This window comes from Electrona antarctica, assembly GCF_951216825.1.
Source record: "Electrona antarctica genome assembly, chromosome: 7".
NCBI lineage: Eukaryota > Metazoa > Chordata > Actinopteri > Myctophiformes > Myctophidae > Electrona > Electrona antarctica.
In genome coordinates, this window is record NC_136812.1 from 15,433,218 (window position 1) to 15,452,416 (window position 19,199).

Sequence of the window (19,199 nt, forward strand, 5' to 3'; positions counted from 1 at the left end):
TCGGGCTCTAGTATGAAGGCGAGCTCAAATCGTACAGCGCACTAAGTGCGCTCCCTCTGGTCTCTCAGATATAGTGCCACGTGTTCCCGACGCTCTACGGGTTGCCAAGAAGTATAGGCTACTGTACTGCTGTCCCTCCCTCTAGTCTGTATAGGCTGGCTAAAAGTGGCTATCCCAGCGACTGCGAACAACGAACATAAAGTAGGCCTATGACTCGGACTGGCACCACAGACTTCACAGAGTGGCACATTTTAAAAACCTTAAATAAATACAAAATCATCATACAAATCATAGTAAATCATAAGCTACATTGTCTGAAGAGGATGATAACGGGAACCAAAGAGACATTATAGGCCATATTATGACTACAAATTAATGGAAACAACTCCGCACGCCGCAGTACCTTTTTGTCTTATCCTTTTAGCCTAAATGTCTTACTGTGTAGAGGCTAACTCGTCGTGCTGTTTACATTTCTAATTAAGTTTCTAAGTTCTAACTAATAAAGTATTCAACCAATCAATCAATCAACCAATCAACCAATCAATCAATCAATCAATCAATCAATCAAAGAGTGTCAAATGAAATGAAGTCATGCGGTGCCTATTAGTCAGCAACTATTTTATTATAGACTAAAGTTATGCGTATAGGGACTATAGGCTAAATAAGGTAGCCTATAATTAACGCACCAGGAAGATATATTTGTCTCATCAATCGAATGACGTAACAGGGCGTTTTACCAGACCAAGTGTAATATTTCTATTGAAACACATGGAGACGCTGTTGCTTTATATAGGCCTATGCTGCGCGGATGGATGGATGGATGGATGGGACAGTCGTCACAACAATAACATCATAACATCATTAACATGACATTGACTCGTGTAGGCTATCTGTTTGTTTGTGTATCGTACAAACATTATTATACATTTTTATACATCTTTGAAGATGTTTGATTGATTGATTGAAGAATTTATTAACAGTTTGCAGAATTACAGTACATTTCAAGCACAAACTCAATACAAAGGCTGTTAACTGTGAGTGGACGACCCAATTAAGCATTACACTTGTTTCCAACAGGGTCCACCATGTTCAAATCATCAAAACATTTAGAGACGTACAAATAGACACTTCTATAGACAGAACAGGAATTCATCAAAAAAGAATTCATCAAAAAGGAGGTAAAAAGGGAAAAGAAAAATATACAGTGAGGGGAAAAAAAAGGGGGGGGCGGGGGGGGGGGATTCACGTTCAGCTCCGTTAAATTGTTTGTTTTCCTTGGAGGAGCTGCGTTGGGTCCCCAAGTCGGCTCCGTGGCCGTACCTTGAGTTGGCTGTGTGGCCGTGACCATCTCTTGTGTTGTCCTTGCGTTGGGTCCCCAAGTTGGCTCAGTGGCCATACCTTGAGTTGGCTGTGTGGCCGCGACCGTCTCTTGTGTTGTCATTGCGTTCGTGTTTGAGGGATTCCGATTTTACAGGGGCCAGTTTCGAATTGCAGCCGTCCGTAGGTGCCCTTTGAGAGCGGTTTTGAAAGAGTCAAGGGATTCGCATGTCTTAATGACAGTTGGTAGGGCGTTCCACATTTTAGTGGCATAGGAGCGAAAAGAATTTAGTCCCTTGTTTGTGCCGAATCTGGGTTGTACATGGTTCGTTGCACTCCCTCTGGTGTTGTGGGTGTGGACTTCGTTAACATTAAGGAAGTATCTAGACAGGTACATGGGTATCTTGGTGGTGTATCGAATCTTGTGGACCAGACCCATTGCAAGATGCTGTACTCTGTCGTCGACCCTAAGCCATTCCAGCCTGTCGAAGTGGGCAGGGGTGAGGTGGGTTCGGGGGGCTAGATCAAGTAGGAGCCTGACCAGTTTGTTTTGGGAAGTCTGGAGCCTGGTTTTAAGGGCCTTTGAGGTGCTGTGGTACCAGGAGGTGCATGCATAGTCAAAGAAACCCTGTACAAGGGCTCCTGTTAAGGTCTTCAAGGTGTTTTTGTTGACCAGTGAGGAGATCCTGTAGAGGAATCTTGTTCTATGGTTGACTTTTTTGATTACGTTGGTGGCCATTTTATCACCGGAAAGATTAGCCTCCAGGATGGAACCTAGGTAGGTAATTTCATCTTTACGTGTGATAACATTGTCACCCACTCTAACCAAGAAGCCATTTGCCTTGCTGAGATTACTAATAGAGCCAAAGAGAATGGATTCAGTTTTTCCCAGGTGTAAAGATAGTTTGTTATCAGCGAGCCAGGTGCAGATTCTACCGAGTTCAGAGCTGAGGGCATTTTCAACCTGCAGTTTGTCCCTGTCCGAGACCAGCAGTGCTGAGTCATCTGCGAACAGGAACAAGTTGCAGTCACAGGCTGAAGTCATGTCGTTTACATATATTAGGAACAGTAGAGGCCCTAGTATGCTTCCTTGTGGAACGCCACAGCTCACTGGGAGGGGGGGGGACAGTGTTCCGTTCACTTCCACCATCTGTTCTCTCCCCTCCAGGTAGGATTGCATCCAGCTCACTGATGTGCTATCGAAACCAATTGCTTTTAGCTTGTTAACCAGTATGGAGTGGTTCACGGTGTCAAAAGCCTTTTGGAGGTCCAGCATGACCATGCCGCAGTATTTGCCAGCGTCCACCTCTTGTTTGATGTGGTCGCTCAAATAGAGGAGGCATGTGTCAGTGGAGTGGGATGTTCTGAAGCCAGATTGGAACTCGTACAATAATTTATTAGTGGCAAGATACTTTTCAACCTGTTCATAGACTATTTTTTCCATCACTTTCGAGATGGAACTAAGAATAGAAATAGGGCGGTAGTTGCCGGGGTCTAATTTACTCCCTTTCTTGTGCAAGGGGGTTACTTTGGCCAGTTTGAAATCTTGGGGGACCTGTCCCTGTTTGATGGAGAGGTTTACTATGTGGGTGATGATTGGAGCTATAGAGATGGCTGAGTCTCTGAGAAATTTGGAGGGAATGTTGTCATGTCCTGTGGCCTTGTGGGGTTGGAGGGCACTCAGTTTCTTAATTACCTCATCAGTTGTTACCATAACTAGTTTAAAATCGTCTTTACAAACACCTAGGTTTTTGTAGAAGGTTGTAATGTGCTCTACACCAAAGAGCCCAGAGTGGGAGGGCAGTTTGTTAACCAGAGTTGTTGATATGTTTGTAAAGAAGATATTCAAGTAGTTGGCCACATCAAGGTTGTATTTACCTATAGCTATTGACTAATACTATTATTATTATTATTATTATTATTATTATTATTATTATTATTATTATTATTATTATTATTATTATTATTATTATTATTATTATTATTATTATTATTATTATTTGTAGTAGTAGTAGTAAATAGCTAAAACTCAACGGTTGCCCAGCAGCAGCCCAAAGAAACAAATCACAGCGCAGCAGTTCCCCGGGCTATGGGATGTAGACTGCACAGATGTGAAAATGAGCAGTGGTGGAAAGTAAAGTAGCCTACATTTACGCAAGTACTGCACTTAAGCCAATAAGTACACTTTTGAGGATTTTTTTTTACTTTACTGGAGTAAAGCCTATTTCCAATTTTCAGTACTTAATTAATTTACTTCTACTCCACTACATCTCAGCAAATATTGTACTTTTTACTCCACTTTATAGGTTTTGATTAATGGTTATTATTACAAAAATACTTAATCAATTCAGCCCTATTTAAACTTCGGCTATTTAAAAAAAATGCAGCTCTACAAGCTCACAATTGTGAGCTCGTAGATCAACTATTTTCAAAAGATTTTTTTAATAGGCCTACAATTTACACATGATGATTGATGAATGATAACTTGTAAAACGGGACGTTTACAATTTACAATGTAGGCATTTAGCAGACACTCTTAATCCAGAGCGATTTACAATAAGCAAGAACAAAAAACATGGTAATACAATACCATACAAATCAAAACATAAAAAATCATCATGAATCCTACGTAAGCTTAAGAACCGTGGAATATCTATCTAAGGAAACTATGTGTATACACTATACTAGAGTGCTATGTCTACATAAAGTGCTATTTAGGTTACATAAATTGAGCCTGTGCATATACGCCTGTAGGAGGTCGAGGCCAGGGCAAGTACTACGGCAAGTGCTATGGGCTAAGATGGAGTCTGAAGAGGTGCGTTTTCAGACTGCGCTGATCTGAGCGCTCGAGAGGGTTTGTAGCGTGCGGTCATACTTGCAAGACATGGTGGTGCCATACATACCTTTGGTTGCGTTGAATACCAACATCAGAGGTTTCTACTCTGTGCGGGCAGCGACCGGGAGCCAATGGAGGTAACGGAGAAGGGGAGTGACATTTGGCTGGTTAAAAACCAGGCGAGCTGCGGCATTTTGGATCAATTGGAGAGGCTTAAGTGCGCATGCCGGTAGGCCAGTAAGGAGGGAGTTACAATAGTCAAGTTTTGACATGACTGATGTCTGGATAAGGAGCTGGGCTGACTCCTGGGTGAGGAAGGGTCTGATTTGTCGAATGTTGTAGACAGAGTGTAAATCTACAGGATCGAGTGACAGCTGTAATGTGTGCTTTGAACAAGAGCTGACTGTCCAGGACCAGGACGACACCAAGGTTCCTGGCTGTTGGGACAAACGTTACCAAGGCGTTGTCTATGGAAATAGTTAGCTCCTGTGTGGGGCATGACTTAGCTGGGAAGAAGAGAAGCTCAGTCTTGTCTGGGTTCAGCTTGAGGTGGTTAGAAGACATCGACTGTGAGATGTCAGCCAGGCATGCAGTGATGCGCTCTTCCACCTGAGTAGCAGAGGGGGGAAGGATAGAAACAGTTGGGTGTCATCGGCATAGCAGTGATAAGATAGATTGTGAGCAGAGATGATAGTGACAAGGGATTTAGTGTACAGGGAGAAAAGGAGGGACCAAGTACAGATCCCTGATAGCAAACCTTTCCAAGAAACCTGGTAGGGGTCTGGTCGGTTAGGTAGGAGGAAAACCACTTTAGTGCCGTCCCGCTGATGCCTATAGATCAGCTAGGGTGTCTAGGAGCAGCTGGTGGTTCACTGTGTCAAATGCTGCTGATATGTCTAGAAGAATCAGGAGTGGAGTGGGCCTTTTTGAATCCTGACTGGTTGGGATCCAGCAGGTTGTTCTGTGAGAGATGGAGAGAGACCTGGTTAGAGACAACACGTACGTTCAAGGGTTTTGGAAAGAAAGGAAAGGAGTGATACCGGTATGTAGTTCTTGACAAGTTGACATCTGAGGGGTCAAGAGTGGGTTTCTTGAGGAGTGGCGTTACTCTGGCTGACTTGAAGGCAGATGGGACCCAGCCTGAGGTTACTGAGGTGTTGATGATGGAGGTGATGAAGGGGAGCAGATCAGGTGTGATGGTCTGGACTCTGGAAGATAGGAGACGGGACTGGGTCGAGAGGACAGGTAGTAGGTCTAGTGGAGGTGACTAGTTTTAGGACCTCGTCTGGGGAAAGAGGAGAGAAGGAGGACATGCATGGTATGACATTCTGCCTATTTTTTGCTTTTGGTACTTTAAAGCTATACTGTGTAACCTTTTCGATAAAACAAAAGTTAAATTTGATATCATTATTGACTTGCAAAAGTTTAATAACACTTTAATAACAGCCACCAGAAAGATATTCTATTGAAAGTGAATAGGGTCATCTTTACTAGCAAAATGGTGTAATCTGCCGGGGGCGGGATCGCAGGGAACCCCTTGAACTTCAAAGGCATACTGAGTATGCCCCCCTCCCCTCTCTGACAGCTACCAAAGTAATTGCTGTCTTTGATACACTAACGAGCACTGAATGTGTTTGACAATAAGAGCTCCTGGGAAGTACAATAATGAACTAAAAACCTACAAACAATGACCATATAGTGACTGACCAGCAGGAAAATTACCCAGCGAGGCTTTAAGTATGGATGCCAATAATAGGCCTACTTAGTATTTTCTGAATACCAGACTTTTACTTGTATCAGAGTATTTCTACATTGTGGTGGTATTGTATTGGTACTTTTACTTAAGTACAAAATAAATGCAATTACTTCTGTCTTCTTCTTCCATCACCGGCTATGAGGCTTGTGATTGGAGGAGAGCCTTGTAGGTCCCAGAGCCATAGAGTAAGACAGAGTTACGACAACTCCGTTCATTTCATGGGGCCAGGCTCTTCTACATAGACTTCTATTGCATGAACCGGAATGAACCGGAAGTTTACGGAATGCACTGGAGTCTATGGGCTCGTTCAAGTACATGAACCACGTGACCGTGCTGTTTTCTGCCCCCTCAATGTCGTAACTCTGTCTTTTCTAAGGCTCTGGGTCCTGGTGGTGGTGACGGCGTGTCACAGAGAGAGCAGAGGCTGGATTCTGAGAGCGGCAGGGAGCTCGAGCTGACAGCATCCTCACTACCGTCGCAGAAGAACTGAGGTGACAAATTATTATTGGACGTTTATAGAGAACCAAAACATGTAGGCAAAAAAAGAACTGAAACAAAAAAAACATATATTAAACATTTTAAGAAAAACGAACACGTTCTGACTCCCATGTTAAAACAGATAGCTAGGTTAAATCACTGGGATGTACTTGGACGCTAGAATAACGTTATTAAACACCGTCTGCTAGCTAGCTGACGCTAGCATGTTTAGTGCTATCCGTTGACATAGAATGTGAGTTACAGCTAAGCTAGGTTGTTAGCTTGCCGGGGGGTTAGCTCGCTCTGCTACTATGATCATCAGACGATGAAGACAACACTACAATACTGCCAAGCTCACACGTTATATATGCTTAATAACACTGTATATTAGTAGAGCGTGTATACTGGAAGGAGTTGAACGTCATCGAGCGAGGTGTTGAATGCGTTCTGTCTCATTTGTGATGGTTTGACAGCTCCGTGTCAGTCAGCGCTATAGCGGAGACATGGAGACACCGGGACGGATAGCAGCATCACAGGACGCCCTGGACTTCACCGTGGAAAACGTAGAGAAGGTTAGTCCTTTTCCACCAGTCAGTCGGCTATTAAAAGTTAACTTCAAAACAGTATGAAGTAGGCTACTGTCAGGGCTTTGTGGTATAAAGCCAACAAGAAAAATCCTTTCCATTTAATATATGCAAAAGCAACATCATCATGCTATGTTTTATCTAAACGTCATACTTGGGCAGGGCTCAAGTTGTTGTGCATGGGTATTCAAGTTGTCTTCCCCCATAGTAGCATGTTTCTTCCTTTTGTTGCCTTCAAATCATTACTGGCCATTGGATATCAAGGATGGTTGTGGTTGATATAATTAAATAAGAAAGATGGGGGGGTACCAAAACAAAGTCTATAGGCTACTGACATACTATTTAGATGCTGTAGTAGGTCATATATAGCCCACATGTTGTGGACGTGCTCCATCTTTCTCACTGAGAACGCTTTTCTGGGTCTTGTTCATTTGGGTGGTTCGACTGTGTGACTGTGCACTGTGCACGCATGATGTGCTGGTTGTCTGTCTGCGCCTGCCAGGTCGCTGTGTGATGAATCTTCCTGTGGCTTGGTGGCCCGTGGTTTGGGACAGAGGAGAGAGAAGACAATAGGGGGATGGGTAGACTAGACAGACTGTGTGTGTGAGAGAGATTGTGTTTGAGGGGTGGCTAGGTGTTTCTGCAGAAGAGCAGAGCTGAAATGTGATGAGATTGATGGAGGGGGAGAGAGAGAGAGGAGAGGGGTGATGTCTGTGACAGTGGGAGAGGAGGAGGAGGAGGAGGAGGGGGGTGGTGGTGTTGATGCGACATTCATGATTAGAAGCTGAGCTGGAAAGGGGAGGAAGCACATTCTTGCACAGGGAAAATGGCATGCCTGGCTGGTAGGTTCTAGTGTGGGAGAGGTCAACTCATTCCGTTTTGGATCTAATTTCTTCAGTACAGTGTGATATTTGTGTCTATCCAGATTCCAAATTATCCAGACTCATCGTCAGTCTACAAGCGAACAGTTCTGTCTCATTTCGTGTGCACTGGCCTGAGAAAGAAAACATCAGACAGTACACTGTTTGAGAAAATCAATAACTCAATGGGGGCCTCTCCTCTTGGTCAGTGAAGCAGTTTTTGAGAAAATAAGTGACAGCCAACCAGTAGCGCTGAGCATTGCATCTCACCTCAAATAAAGTGATTTTCTTTGGGTTTTGGGGTGATAAAGGAGATCATCTACACTGTAATCTGAGTAGCCCATTGGCATTGCGAACAAACATGCAACAAAGACATACTGATGATCCTAAAACACATTGACATGTTCATGTTTAGGATATTGATACATTTGACGCTTTTCCAAATTAATGATGTAGGCTAGTCTGTTTCCTCATAGGATGGCCGGGGGACTCATATTTTAGAGCTTAGTACACTGTAGTGATGGTACCTTTCAACAACATGGATGGTGGTTAGCATAATTAGTGGAAAACTAATTATGAGTTGTTATGAACTAATTAACTTAAGTTTGACCAGATGAAGAGCCTTGGCTCGAAACGTTGTCAATAAAGTAATATTTGGAGCGGATGAGTGTGTGGGTTCTTTCTTCTTTTTCTGATAGCATAATTAGTGGGACACAATGTAGATCAAGGTGGAATTGGTGTTTCGGATCTATCTGGGACCTGCTTTGGATCAGCTATTCTAGGTTTATATTCGTCCCGAAACATTTTGGTACAGGGCATTCGGTATGGTGCAGATGTGTACCGATCCAAAGGCAAAGGAGACTTGACGTTAGATTAATGATGATACCACTAACCACTTTCAGATTTAGCTACTAGCATTGTTGAGGGGCGCTAGCCCCTCCTATGCCCAGCTTTCCTGGTTTGTGTAAACACAATCGCATTGGCTTGTGATTGGCTGATCACCCCATACTGCCATAGCGATGATTTGATTGGCTGAGCAAAGTACATATTGAAGATATAAGTGAGGGCAGAAACTTGAAGACGGAAAAGTGAGGATGCAAATTGTGATTGGCCGGAATGAGATGATGTATGATGATAAGAGCGCCCCTCACTTCCCATGGGTGTGATTTTTTTGTTCTTTTCTTATCATATTGTTTTACCCAGCGTACAACAGCTTCTCTCCTGAAATTTTAGTAAGGGTAGCAAGCTTGTGCTTCATTAGTTTTCGGGAATCTGTGAACAATCTACTGAAGCAGACGATAAATTACCCTGGAAGCTGGGTGTGTGAACTGGGCACATTAGCATCAGCACCAGACCACTGGCTTTAGAAGAAGTCTGGGAGTCTGCCACTAATATTATTATCTTCACTACCTGACGACCTCAGCAGCTGCTAACTGGAAGCACGCCCCACACACACACACACACACACACACACACACACACACACACACACACACACACACACACACACACACACACACACACACACACACACACACACACACACACAATCGGACATCTCTGGAGCATCAATCTGGAAATCAATAGTGCTTCCTGTAAGTGGATCAGCAGCAGCAGTTGAATTAAAACTTGAGACCAGCAGTGAGCTTATTATTTTAAATAAAACTTATGATAACGTGCTTTCAGACCATGTCTACACAAATCTCTATAGCATGGAGATGTTTGAGGGATGTTTGAGTATATGTGCTCTATATTGATGCTCATTGATGGGAGATGATGGTTCCTAGTTGTGTGTGCATCAGCATGCACGGCACTGCGCGCGCGTGCATGCGTGCGTGCGTAGTTCTGATACAAAGTCTTTTGTTCAGTGTTTGGGTCTGTGGAAGACAGTAGCACATTGTCTTTATCTTTGCGTGTATAAAGAATGCATGCATACATATACTGCCTTACATTTCCACTACACAATAATTTGCCTGGTCCAGAATCAGAAATGCCTCTACCAAGCAACAGGACATTTGGGGAAATTCAGAACAGTACGTTGTTAATTCTTTGTAGTATCATACACTCAGGAGACGCATGGATAGAGAAGAGTCGATGCACAAAGTCGCCTAGGTTCACCGAATTGCTCAAGGGCACCGCAATGTATTGTACGGTCACTGTTGCTTGCATTGAATCGGTGTCTTCAGGCAAAGCAATGGTCCGTAAGCAAGCATCCAGCCACATCAGGACACTGAGCACAGCAGTACCTTCTCTAAGGCCATTCTGAACAAGAGGTGGACTAACAGCTCACTGACTCCTCTATTCTTTTATACATCTCTCTTTTCTTAACCCATTAAGACCTTCAAATGTCTTCTAAATCTTCTAAATTAATTTTTCTGAAAAGTGAAAACCTTATGTTGCTATATCAGAGTGGTAATCAAACTTTCTCATGTCAAGGAGTGGACCCCCCAAAATGTATTTGGCCACAAGGGCGGACCTATATCCAAAATATTTTGTCCCATGGACCCCCCAGAAGCAAAGATTTGAGTATAAAATGTTCGCGTTTACAAATATACATATATATTTTTTCAAATTATTTTTTCAAAGTTTTATATCAAATGTTTTTATACTGTATATAAATATGACACTATTTCTCTGTATTACTATTCTTCTTAAGGTGAAATAGAAAGATAACTCATGGCAGTTATATGTAACTGGGTCATACAATAGAGAAGAACAGAGAAATAGAAGTGGACTCTAAAATATGATCCATGCCGTATCGAGTGGACTGTGAAGGAGGAGATGCTCTTTCATTCGGAGATGAGGGAATGATTAATCGACTGCGTTGCAATCCCACTTATTGACAGATTTAAACAGAATGCTGGAGGTGGAGTGGCAGAGTCTTATAGGTTATACGATACACAGCCAGGCTAATTTGAGCATGTTCTCCAGCTTCCTGCCTATTGATTCAGTATTATTTATTTTAGTCAAAGAGGTACAGCAAGATGTATTATGTACATTGATTCGGTGGCTTTATCTTTTATCAGTCTATGTGCTGGAATGTCAAATTAGGCTGTATCCCCGTGTGCTTTTGCTGTTCACTTCGCTTTCCTTGTTCTGTTCAACATTCAGCTTCCAGTGCCCTTAACCCAGTACAGGTATTATTCAACCTCTTTTCAGCGCCCATCGACTTGGGCGCTGGCCTGCTTTCTGAGTTGAAGGAATGTGCACATTGGCTCGAAGTGTGCAGCACGTCAATGTGACTTTTAGTACCATCATCCAATTAGGTTCATACTGTATGTGTCCAAATGACAGCGGCTAAACGACGCAACAGCGTTGCAACCAACAAAGCACACTGAAGAAAAATGGAACGGCCAATTTTGTATCATGGATTCGCATATCATGAAAGGGAAGCGTGCTGTGAAGTAATAATTATTTAATTATGTTAGTGTTTTATGTTAACACACTGCTTTGTGGTCATCATAGCAACAGCCAAAAGCACGGCTCCTCCCAAGGCTCAGCACCTGTGCGCAGCAGGCAGGCAGCACCAGGAAGGCATTTCACAAGCCCTCACCTCCAGCTCTCCTGCCAGAACAACAAGTCTGGCAGCCAGAGACACAGCCAAACCCAAAGCTGTGGCTTGTTAGGAAAGTGAGGTTAAGATACTTTGAGTTTTGTGTGGGCGTCTCAGACTTGTATCTACCATCCATGAGTTGCTGGGTAAGGTTATTATCACCATTGGCAACATGGTGTTCTCTTTATTTCCCTCTGCCGCTTACTGCATGAACGATCAACCATCTGTACATGCACACTTGTGCATTTCACACAACACGCACGCAAGCGAGTCGCGACGCACGCACGCAGGCATGCACTTGCACGGTTTTTCTTTGTTCCACCCATTAAGCTTCCCTTCTGATGTTCTTTCTTTTTTTATTGTAAAGGAGATAAGATGCTGTTTTTTCTTAGCAACATGTACTCCCCCCCCCCCCCCCCTCACACACACACAGATCAGGTAGGTAGTGTCACAGAAGAATATAATGGGACAGGTAGTACTGATATTAGCCGAACATTGGTATCGGTCTATCGGACAATACAATACTACCTTGTTGCTTGTCATCGGTGTATCAGCAAATATGATTACATTCACTGATGCCAGTGGCTGATGTTTCATAAAGACTGGAACACTTTAAAACTGTTCTTTTGTATATTGAGTATTTATCCTGACATCCTACACACCTCAAATATTATGTTAGCTGTAAAAAGAAAATCAACCAGGTGCTCGATGGAGATGCAAAAAAATATAATGTAAAGTAGGCTGGTGCTTCAAGGATCAGTGGGACTGGAATACTAAAGAAAAGGCGGCGATCCGACCACTCAAAAGGTTAAAAAATGAGGAGAGGGTGGATAAAAATAAATGTACTTTATTTAGAAAAGTTCAAATAAGCCAACATGTTTCGAGTCTTCAAACTTGCCCTGATGAAGACTGTTTGAGTCAAAACATTTTGGCTTATTTTAACTTTTCTAAATAGAGTACATTTATTTTTATCCACCCTCTCCTCATTTTTTAACCTTTTGAGTGCTCGGATTGCTGTCTTTTCTTTAGAATTAGTTTGAGGCAGTGTCCCGACCACCAGCATCCACACGCCGCAGCTATTATGATTTTTGAGGGCCCCTCCTATATACAGCTTTAATGTTTGTTTTTCAACGATGCTAGTTTAAGAAAACGCTATAGAATTGATGCTTGATGATATAGAAAATGCTATATGAATGTTAGTTTTTCCATAACATACAGTTCCTCAGTAATGTCCATCCAATGTTCTTTCGTTGGTGGGTCCTGTTGGTACCAGCGTTGTGTGATCGCTTTCTTACTTGTTGCTAAGAGGATCTTGATTAAATATTTATCATGTATTAGAAACTCTTCAGGGATATTTCCCAGCAATAAAAAGGAACAAATCTGAGGTATCTTAAAACACAGAATGGTCTCCAAGGTGGAGTGGATATCCTGCCAGTATTTCTGAATTTTAGGACAAGTCCAGAATATATGAGCGTGGCCCGCCTCCTTGTGGCCACACTGTCTCCAGCATGGCTGTTCTGTTTTCAATTGTCTTGACTTAATTTTAGGTGTTATAAAAAATCTCATTAGGTTCTTCCAACAGAATTCTCTCCACATTCTTGAGTTGGTAGATGTAATTTGTGTTTTGCACATATTTACCCATTCCTCTGTAGTGATGGTAATCTCCAACTCCACAACCTGTTAAACAAACATCATGTTGTAATTGATGTTGTAAGATTATAAGAGCGCCCCTCACTTCACACGGGTGTGACTTTTGAAGTAGAGAAGTATCTGCTTTATTAAGAGTAAACAACAGACAGACGGTCGTCTAGAGGTTGTTTTTACTGAAGGGATACAGTACGTGTCTTATGTGCATGTTTCTGTATGAGTATCCGGCGACAGTATTGTAACTAAAGGAGACTGCCTCGCCCGAGGAGTTGTTTATTCCAATCGATCGCACAAAATAAACACTACCGGTGTGTATGGACATTAATGATGTCTCTTGTATTCTATTGCTTTCCCCTAATCTCACACAACCCCAAAACATTGCCATCACGTTCCCCAGCAGTGCCATTGTTAACTATACGCGCAATACGCACTGCGTGTAGGGCAACACGCCGAGGGGGGGCAACAAAAAGTGCCAAGCCGACCCTCATAATAACAATATCCTACGAGTAGGGCAACCAAATGGTCAGTGTCGTCCCTGTTCCCCAGACAGACGGAAAGGTAGCAGCATAGATTTGTACTCCACCGAGCGGCGAGCGCCCCTTACTAGTTCATGTACTGTAACTGGGCAGGGCCACAGTATAGATGAAATGTGAACTGTGTGTTCTCCTGATACTGGAATGACTTTGTGCTGTAGTGGACAGATGGCTCAGGGAAAATGTCACACCGCCTAGCATGCGCCCACTGCAGAGACTAAGTCACCTGCTGTTTTTAGTGCAGAGTCCAGAGATGCCCATGTATGTACAGTGTGCAGATGGTAAGTGTTTCTGTGCAGCCTTTCTTGTTCTCGTTGAATTTCATTCCTCTTTAAAGCCCATCTGCATCTGGTAGTTTTATTATATGTTATTAAATGTTTTCTGGGCCAACCTGTAGTGCTTATATCTATTGATTACATTCCAGGGGCACCATGGACCATTTTTGTTTTTAAGTGCACCATTTCCTCTTAACCACTTTCAACCTGGCATCCCCAGTTTGGGCACGTCATTATAGGCAAAAACTTTTAAACAATTACTATTTTTCCCTAAAAGAATATCGTGGAATGGGGGACGACGACTAAAAGTAACATTTGCTGGAAAACTTCTACCTGAATCAAATTCTCATCTTTCCAGAACATTGTGATCCATCTTTCATCAAAACAAATCTGGCATGCTCATTACGATTAAAATATTTAAAGACAACACTGATTTGTGCTAGTTTTGATGTTAGTTTACTGGCAAATACTGGCAAAATCCACAGAATGTATTTACAAGCTATTGTGACTTTTGGATATTTGTTTTGTAATGTTTGGAATGTCACAAGTTAGTCCTCCATCCTTATTGCACTGTAAACACATGATCTACTGCCATGGAACAGCCTTTTCACAGTGTCTGGAGTACCACCGGTATTTCCCTTGGGAATCTGTGCAAAACAACACACACACACACACACACACACACACACACACACACACACACACACACACACACACACACACACACATTGTGCGTTAGTTGGAACAGATGGTGTCTGTGCCTTGCAGAGAGATGCTTTTTCACCAGCAGCTCTTCTCCTCCCTTTTAAAAGAGGCGTTTAAAGGAGGGAAATGATTGTTGACAGGACCTTCCCAGAGCAACTTTTCCTCAGGTCAGGTCAGGTGGTCACCGTTGTGTGTCCATCTAGAGACATGAGGGATGCTACAGTTCACTGCATGCATGTCAAAACCACTCTGGACAGAAATGGACTCACTAAACTGTTTCCACAAGTCACTAGCTAACAACTGATCATTCATGGCCTATTGCAGACAGTTGGTTTAGGAATCAGATTATCTAAATTAAAACACTTGCATAGTTGCTTAGTGTTACCTTGCTCTCGTTTCGATAAAATCGCTCGATGATCCCTCACGTTCATATTTTGAACGAGAGGCAGGTCAGAACTCAGAAATGAAGAGCTTAGTATATCCATCTGATCAAAACCACGGAGAGCTCCCTAGATCAGGAGATACGAGGGATTCTTTCTGCAGCGGTAAACAGGGAAGTGACTGGGACCGCGGATGAACGAAGAGTGCAAAGAGTAAAAAAAAAAAGAATAAAATTCAGAATATTCTTCTCTCGTTTGATCCAACACGTCATAAGGTTGGATTGCTTATGACGTGTCCACACGTCGTACGGTCTGAACCAGTTAAAATGTGTACGGTACATGTGAATACAATGTACTGAATGTGGATGTTGGAGTTTGTTGCGTTTGTGACATCCCACGTTCACCCATAAGGACATTTAATATAGGATATATACTGTACCTATATAACATTGAGCTACACTATAAATCTGACATGGAGGAGGAGAGAAGCATGTGTTGTGCTTTCAGAGATGCTCTTCTAAATCCCTCTGTTGTAGCGAGTGGTTATTTGAGTTACAGTTGTCTTTCTGTCACCTCGAACCAGTCTGTCCACAACTTTTGGAGGTCAATGATCTCCTTTGACGTCTGACATCAACCAGGCATTTTTGTTTTTCTTTGAACAATTCTCTGACCTTGATGGTTGTGCATGGAAATTCCAGTAGATCAGCATTTTCTGAAATACTTAGACCAACCCATTTGGTACCAACAACCATGCCACGTTCCGTTCCAAGTCACTGAAATCCTTTCTTCCCCGTTCTGATGCTGGGCTTTAACTGCAGCAGATCGTCTTTCTTGGCCATGTGAGAGTTGCTGCCATGTATTTGACTCAGTAGGAAATATACAATTACGTACAGTTGGGACAGGTGTACCTAATAAAGTCGTGTGCGTGTGCGCATGTGTGTGCCTATATGGCTTGTTGAAAGCTGAAGAGTGTCAGCGGTTCGTTGCAGATTCTGAGATGAAAGTGACAAAGTGCCCAGACAGATCTTTCTGTCATTTGTTTTGATATAAGCCTGTGTGTCTTTTGTCACTGAGATGTGAAATGGATTGGCCTGACATTACACGTTGCTCCATTCCACTGGCATATAACCTTGCATCTCCAAAACCGTTCCATTTTGCCTGTTGTGAGCTTGTACATCTGCTATTTTCACTACTTTTTTGTGACACTCTTGTCGTGTGAGGAAGTAGGCTAGGGCATTAATTTACAAACAAAACATAACACGTGACGCCAACATATATGGCTATCTCTCCATATATGAAGATCTTGATACTGACCTCATCTAACCCTGGATAACCATACATGGAGAAGACTGGATCATCATCTAGATCTGCATTCTGCATATATGGAGCCGGCCCGCAACTCTTTTTGATCTGACTTCATCAAACCCTGTACACTCAAGACACGCTCCATATATGGCCAGTACAGAATTCATTCCATATCTTGATCTGACCCCCCCCCATGCCAAAGCGACAGCACTCGCCCAGCCGTCTGCCGCCACCCAGGCGGATGCGTGCACGCGACCTCACCCCCAGGGCGTCTTACTGGTAAACACACACAAGTGGTTCATTTCTAGAGATTGGTGTCTGTCAGTCAATTAATCATTGTGTTTAGCTCCGTCCCACCCTGACAATGTGGAGCTACCATGTATAAATGTCTACTCTAAACGCTAAACGGCATTAGCAGGAGAGTTTGATGTTAGTGGAGCAGGGACGCATCTGTTAAGATCTAATTGAGAGACACACACACACACACACATACACACACACCTGCTGCTGTTTTCGAGCGTGGCTCTCAATACGCTCTACACCGTCACAGACAGACACAGAGTCGGGCTGCACGTCAACAATGGTTTGTCTCATTAACACAAAGCCAGCCGTGTTCACACGTACAAGTGCGAGAGGAGACATAATTGTGCTGTAGGATTGTAGACAGGCAGAGATGGAGGCCACCTGAGACTCCCTGCCTCCAGTGAGTGTATTGACGTTGTATTGATGTTCCTTCCTACAAACAGCAGTTATATCAATTTCTCTGTATGCCATATGTAGTTTTGCTCAAAGCATTCTTCATCTGCCCCTGGTTAGTCAGCTGAAAACCTAAGGCCTACATCGAGGAGGATAGTACTAGGCGGTGAGAAGAGGGATAAGAAAACGTAGGTGGGAGGGGGGTGGGGTGGGTTGGTGTGGAAGAATTGGAGCTAGCGGGCTGCAGTGGTGAAGACGAGGATCAGAGGCTGGATGAGTGAACAGATTCTCTGTGTGTTTGTCATAGTTGGTGCTTGACAGGCAGCATAGAGTTGGTTCTTCTGAGGGCAAGAGAGGAGAGATACAGGAGGAAAAATGTGTTATTTGGCAGAGTGGTGTCTAAATCTCTGTGCTGGCAGGATTAGAGGGAGCTGATGAATTAATGTTCCCTGTCTGTCCTACACTTGCCTTTTTGTCTGCAGAATGACATTGTGTTATCGACTTTAAACCCGGCGTCTCTATTTTGGGCATGTCAGTAAAGTATAGCTAAGCTGAACATTTCTAAAAGTGTTCAAAAATAGTTAAAATGGCAGATCTACAAGATCGTAGCTAGTAGATCAGCTGTACCCGCAAACACAGCCAGGGTTCATTCTTTTTTTTTAGGAGAGTGCATGTTCCCTCGCTTCGACCAGACTTGATGTAAGGTCACTGCTTGCTTTTCCCCCATTACGTTGTGTTACCCATCTCAAGCTAGTTTTAACCTCTCTGAGTTGACTTTCATACCATACTGAAATGAATGCAATCCAATACGCTAGGAATTGTTAAAGGTAACCGTTAAGGAATCGGACCGTTTCGTTAAGAGAATCGTTAAGGAACCGGAATCACTAAAAGGAAGTGGATATAGGCTAGGCTCCTGATTGAATCTTTCCAACCAATCAGCTTTTGCTATATTTTATGAAGCCTTTTTTTTCTTCCAGATGTACACGACGCTGTCGGCTTTGAACCAAACCGGAACTGTTAAATGAATGAGCAATTTGTCACATGGCTAGATAGATCCCTGGACATGACGCTAGTATGTTGGGCCTTACCCCCGATCCAACCCTTGATGCTGTTTTTGCTGAGTGCCAAGCAGGAAGGCATTGGTTACCAATTATTTTAATAGGCTTTGTTCCTATTCAGCTGGGGATTGAACCTCGACCTCCCCAAATCACAGGGCAGACACTCTTTAACGACAAGGCCACTGAGCTGAGCTGTCACCAGTAATATGTGCATACTGCATATAGTAGATATATTTGTACAGATAATCAACAGTAATGTGTCTCAATTATGTGAAGTCAATCTACATTGAATTGGAATTATATTGGGGGGTGAAAAAAACATTAACATTGTGTAAATATGCAAACTAATAGAAGTATAGATACTTTCCTCTGGATGGGGGGGATGGACGGACAATGAATTATTGCAGCACTTAGCACACCTAATGACTACACCATTCAACAGAACATCATAAACATTATACGCTAAAAACATTTTTTCTTCCAATGGGGTTATCGTCCAATGGGGTCACCACTTTTCATATAATTGGTCCTCACTAATGTTAATGTTGTGATAAAATACCACACATTTTTCCCTACTCGATCTGTGTCTCATAGGAGAGCTGTGGGCAGTTCAGAAACCTATCCACCAATGACATAATCGTTTAAAAAAAAAAAAACATATTTCGATTTTTATTATTGTGAGTTGTGAGAACGATGGCTTCCATTATCGCATTGCAACTTTTCAGGAATAGAAAGCCTGCTGTTTCTATTAGCTTGGATTCCCCGTCGATGATGTCACTGTTGGACACGTTTCTGAACTGCCCACAGCCCTCCTATGAGACACAGACCGAGTAGAAAATATTTGTGCTATTTTATCATGATTATTAGTGAGGACCAATTATATGGCGATAGGTTGAAAAGTGTTGAAGTGGTCCTTTGATTGATTGATTGATTGAAAAATGTATTAACAGTTTGCAGAATTACAGTACATTTCAAGCACAAACTCAATACAAAGGCTGTTAACTGTGAGTGGACGACCCAATTAAGCATTACACTTGTTTCCAATAGGGTCCACAATGTTCAATTCATCAAAAACATTTAGAGACGTACAAATAGACACTTCTATATAGACAAAGGACAGAACAGGAATTCATCATAAAGGAGGTAAAAAGGGAAAAGAAACATATACAGTGAGGGGGAAAAAAGGGGTGGGCGGTGGGGGGGATTCATGTTCAGCT

General features: G+C 42.8%; 1 protein-coding gene across 2 annotated transcripts in view; it reads left to right on the forward strand.

The window, feature by feature from the left end:
- The first annotated feature begins 6,288 nt into the window (after positions 1 to 6,288).
- Positions 6,289 to 19,199, forward strand: part of LOC306926493 (importin-13-like) — a 56,620-nt gene continuing 43,709 nt past the window's right edge. For both annotated transcript variants that reach the window (XR_013790395.1, XM_079505804.1), the window contains exons 1-2: positions 6,289 to 6,400; positions 6,860 to 6,958. Coding sequence is in view for 1 of the 2 variants with exons in the window: in XM_079505804.1 (XP_079361930.1) it covers positions 6,890 to 6,958 (69 nt within the window). In the remaining variant the exon portion in view is untranslated. The remainder of the gene's footprint in view (positions 6,401 to 6,859; positions 6,959 to 19,199) is intronic.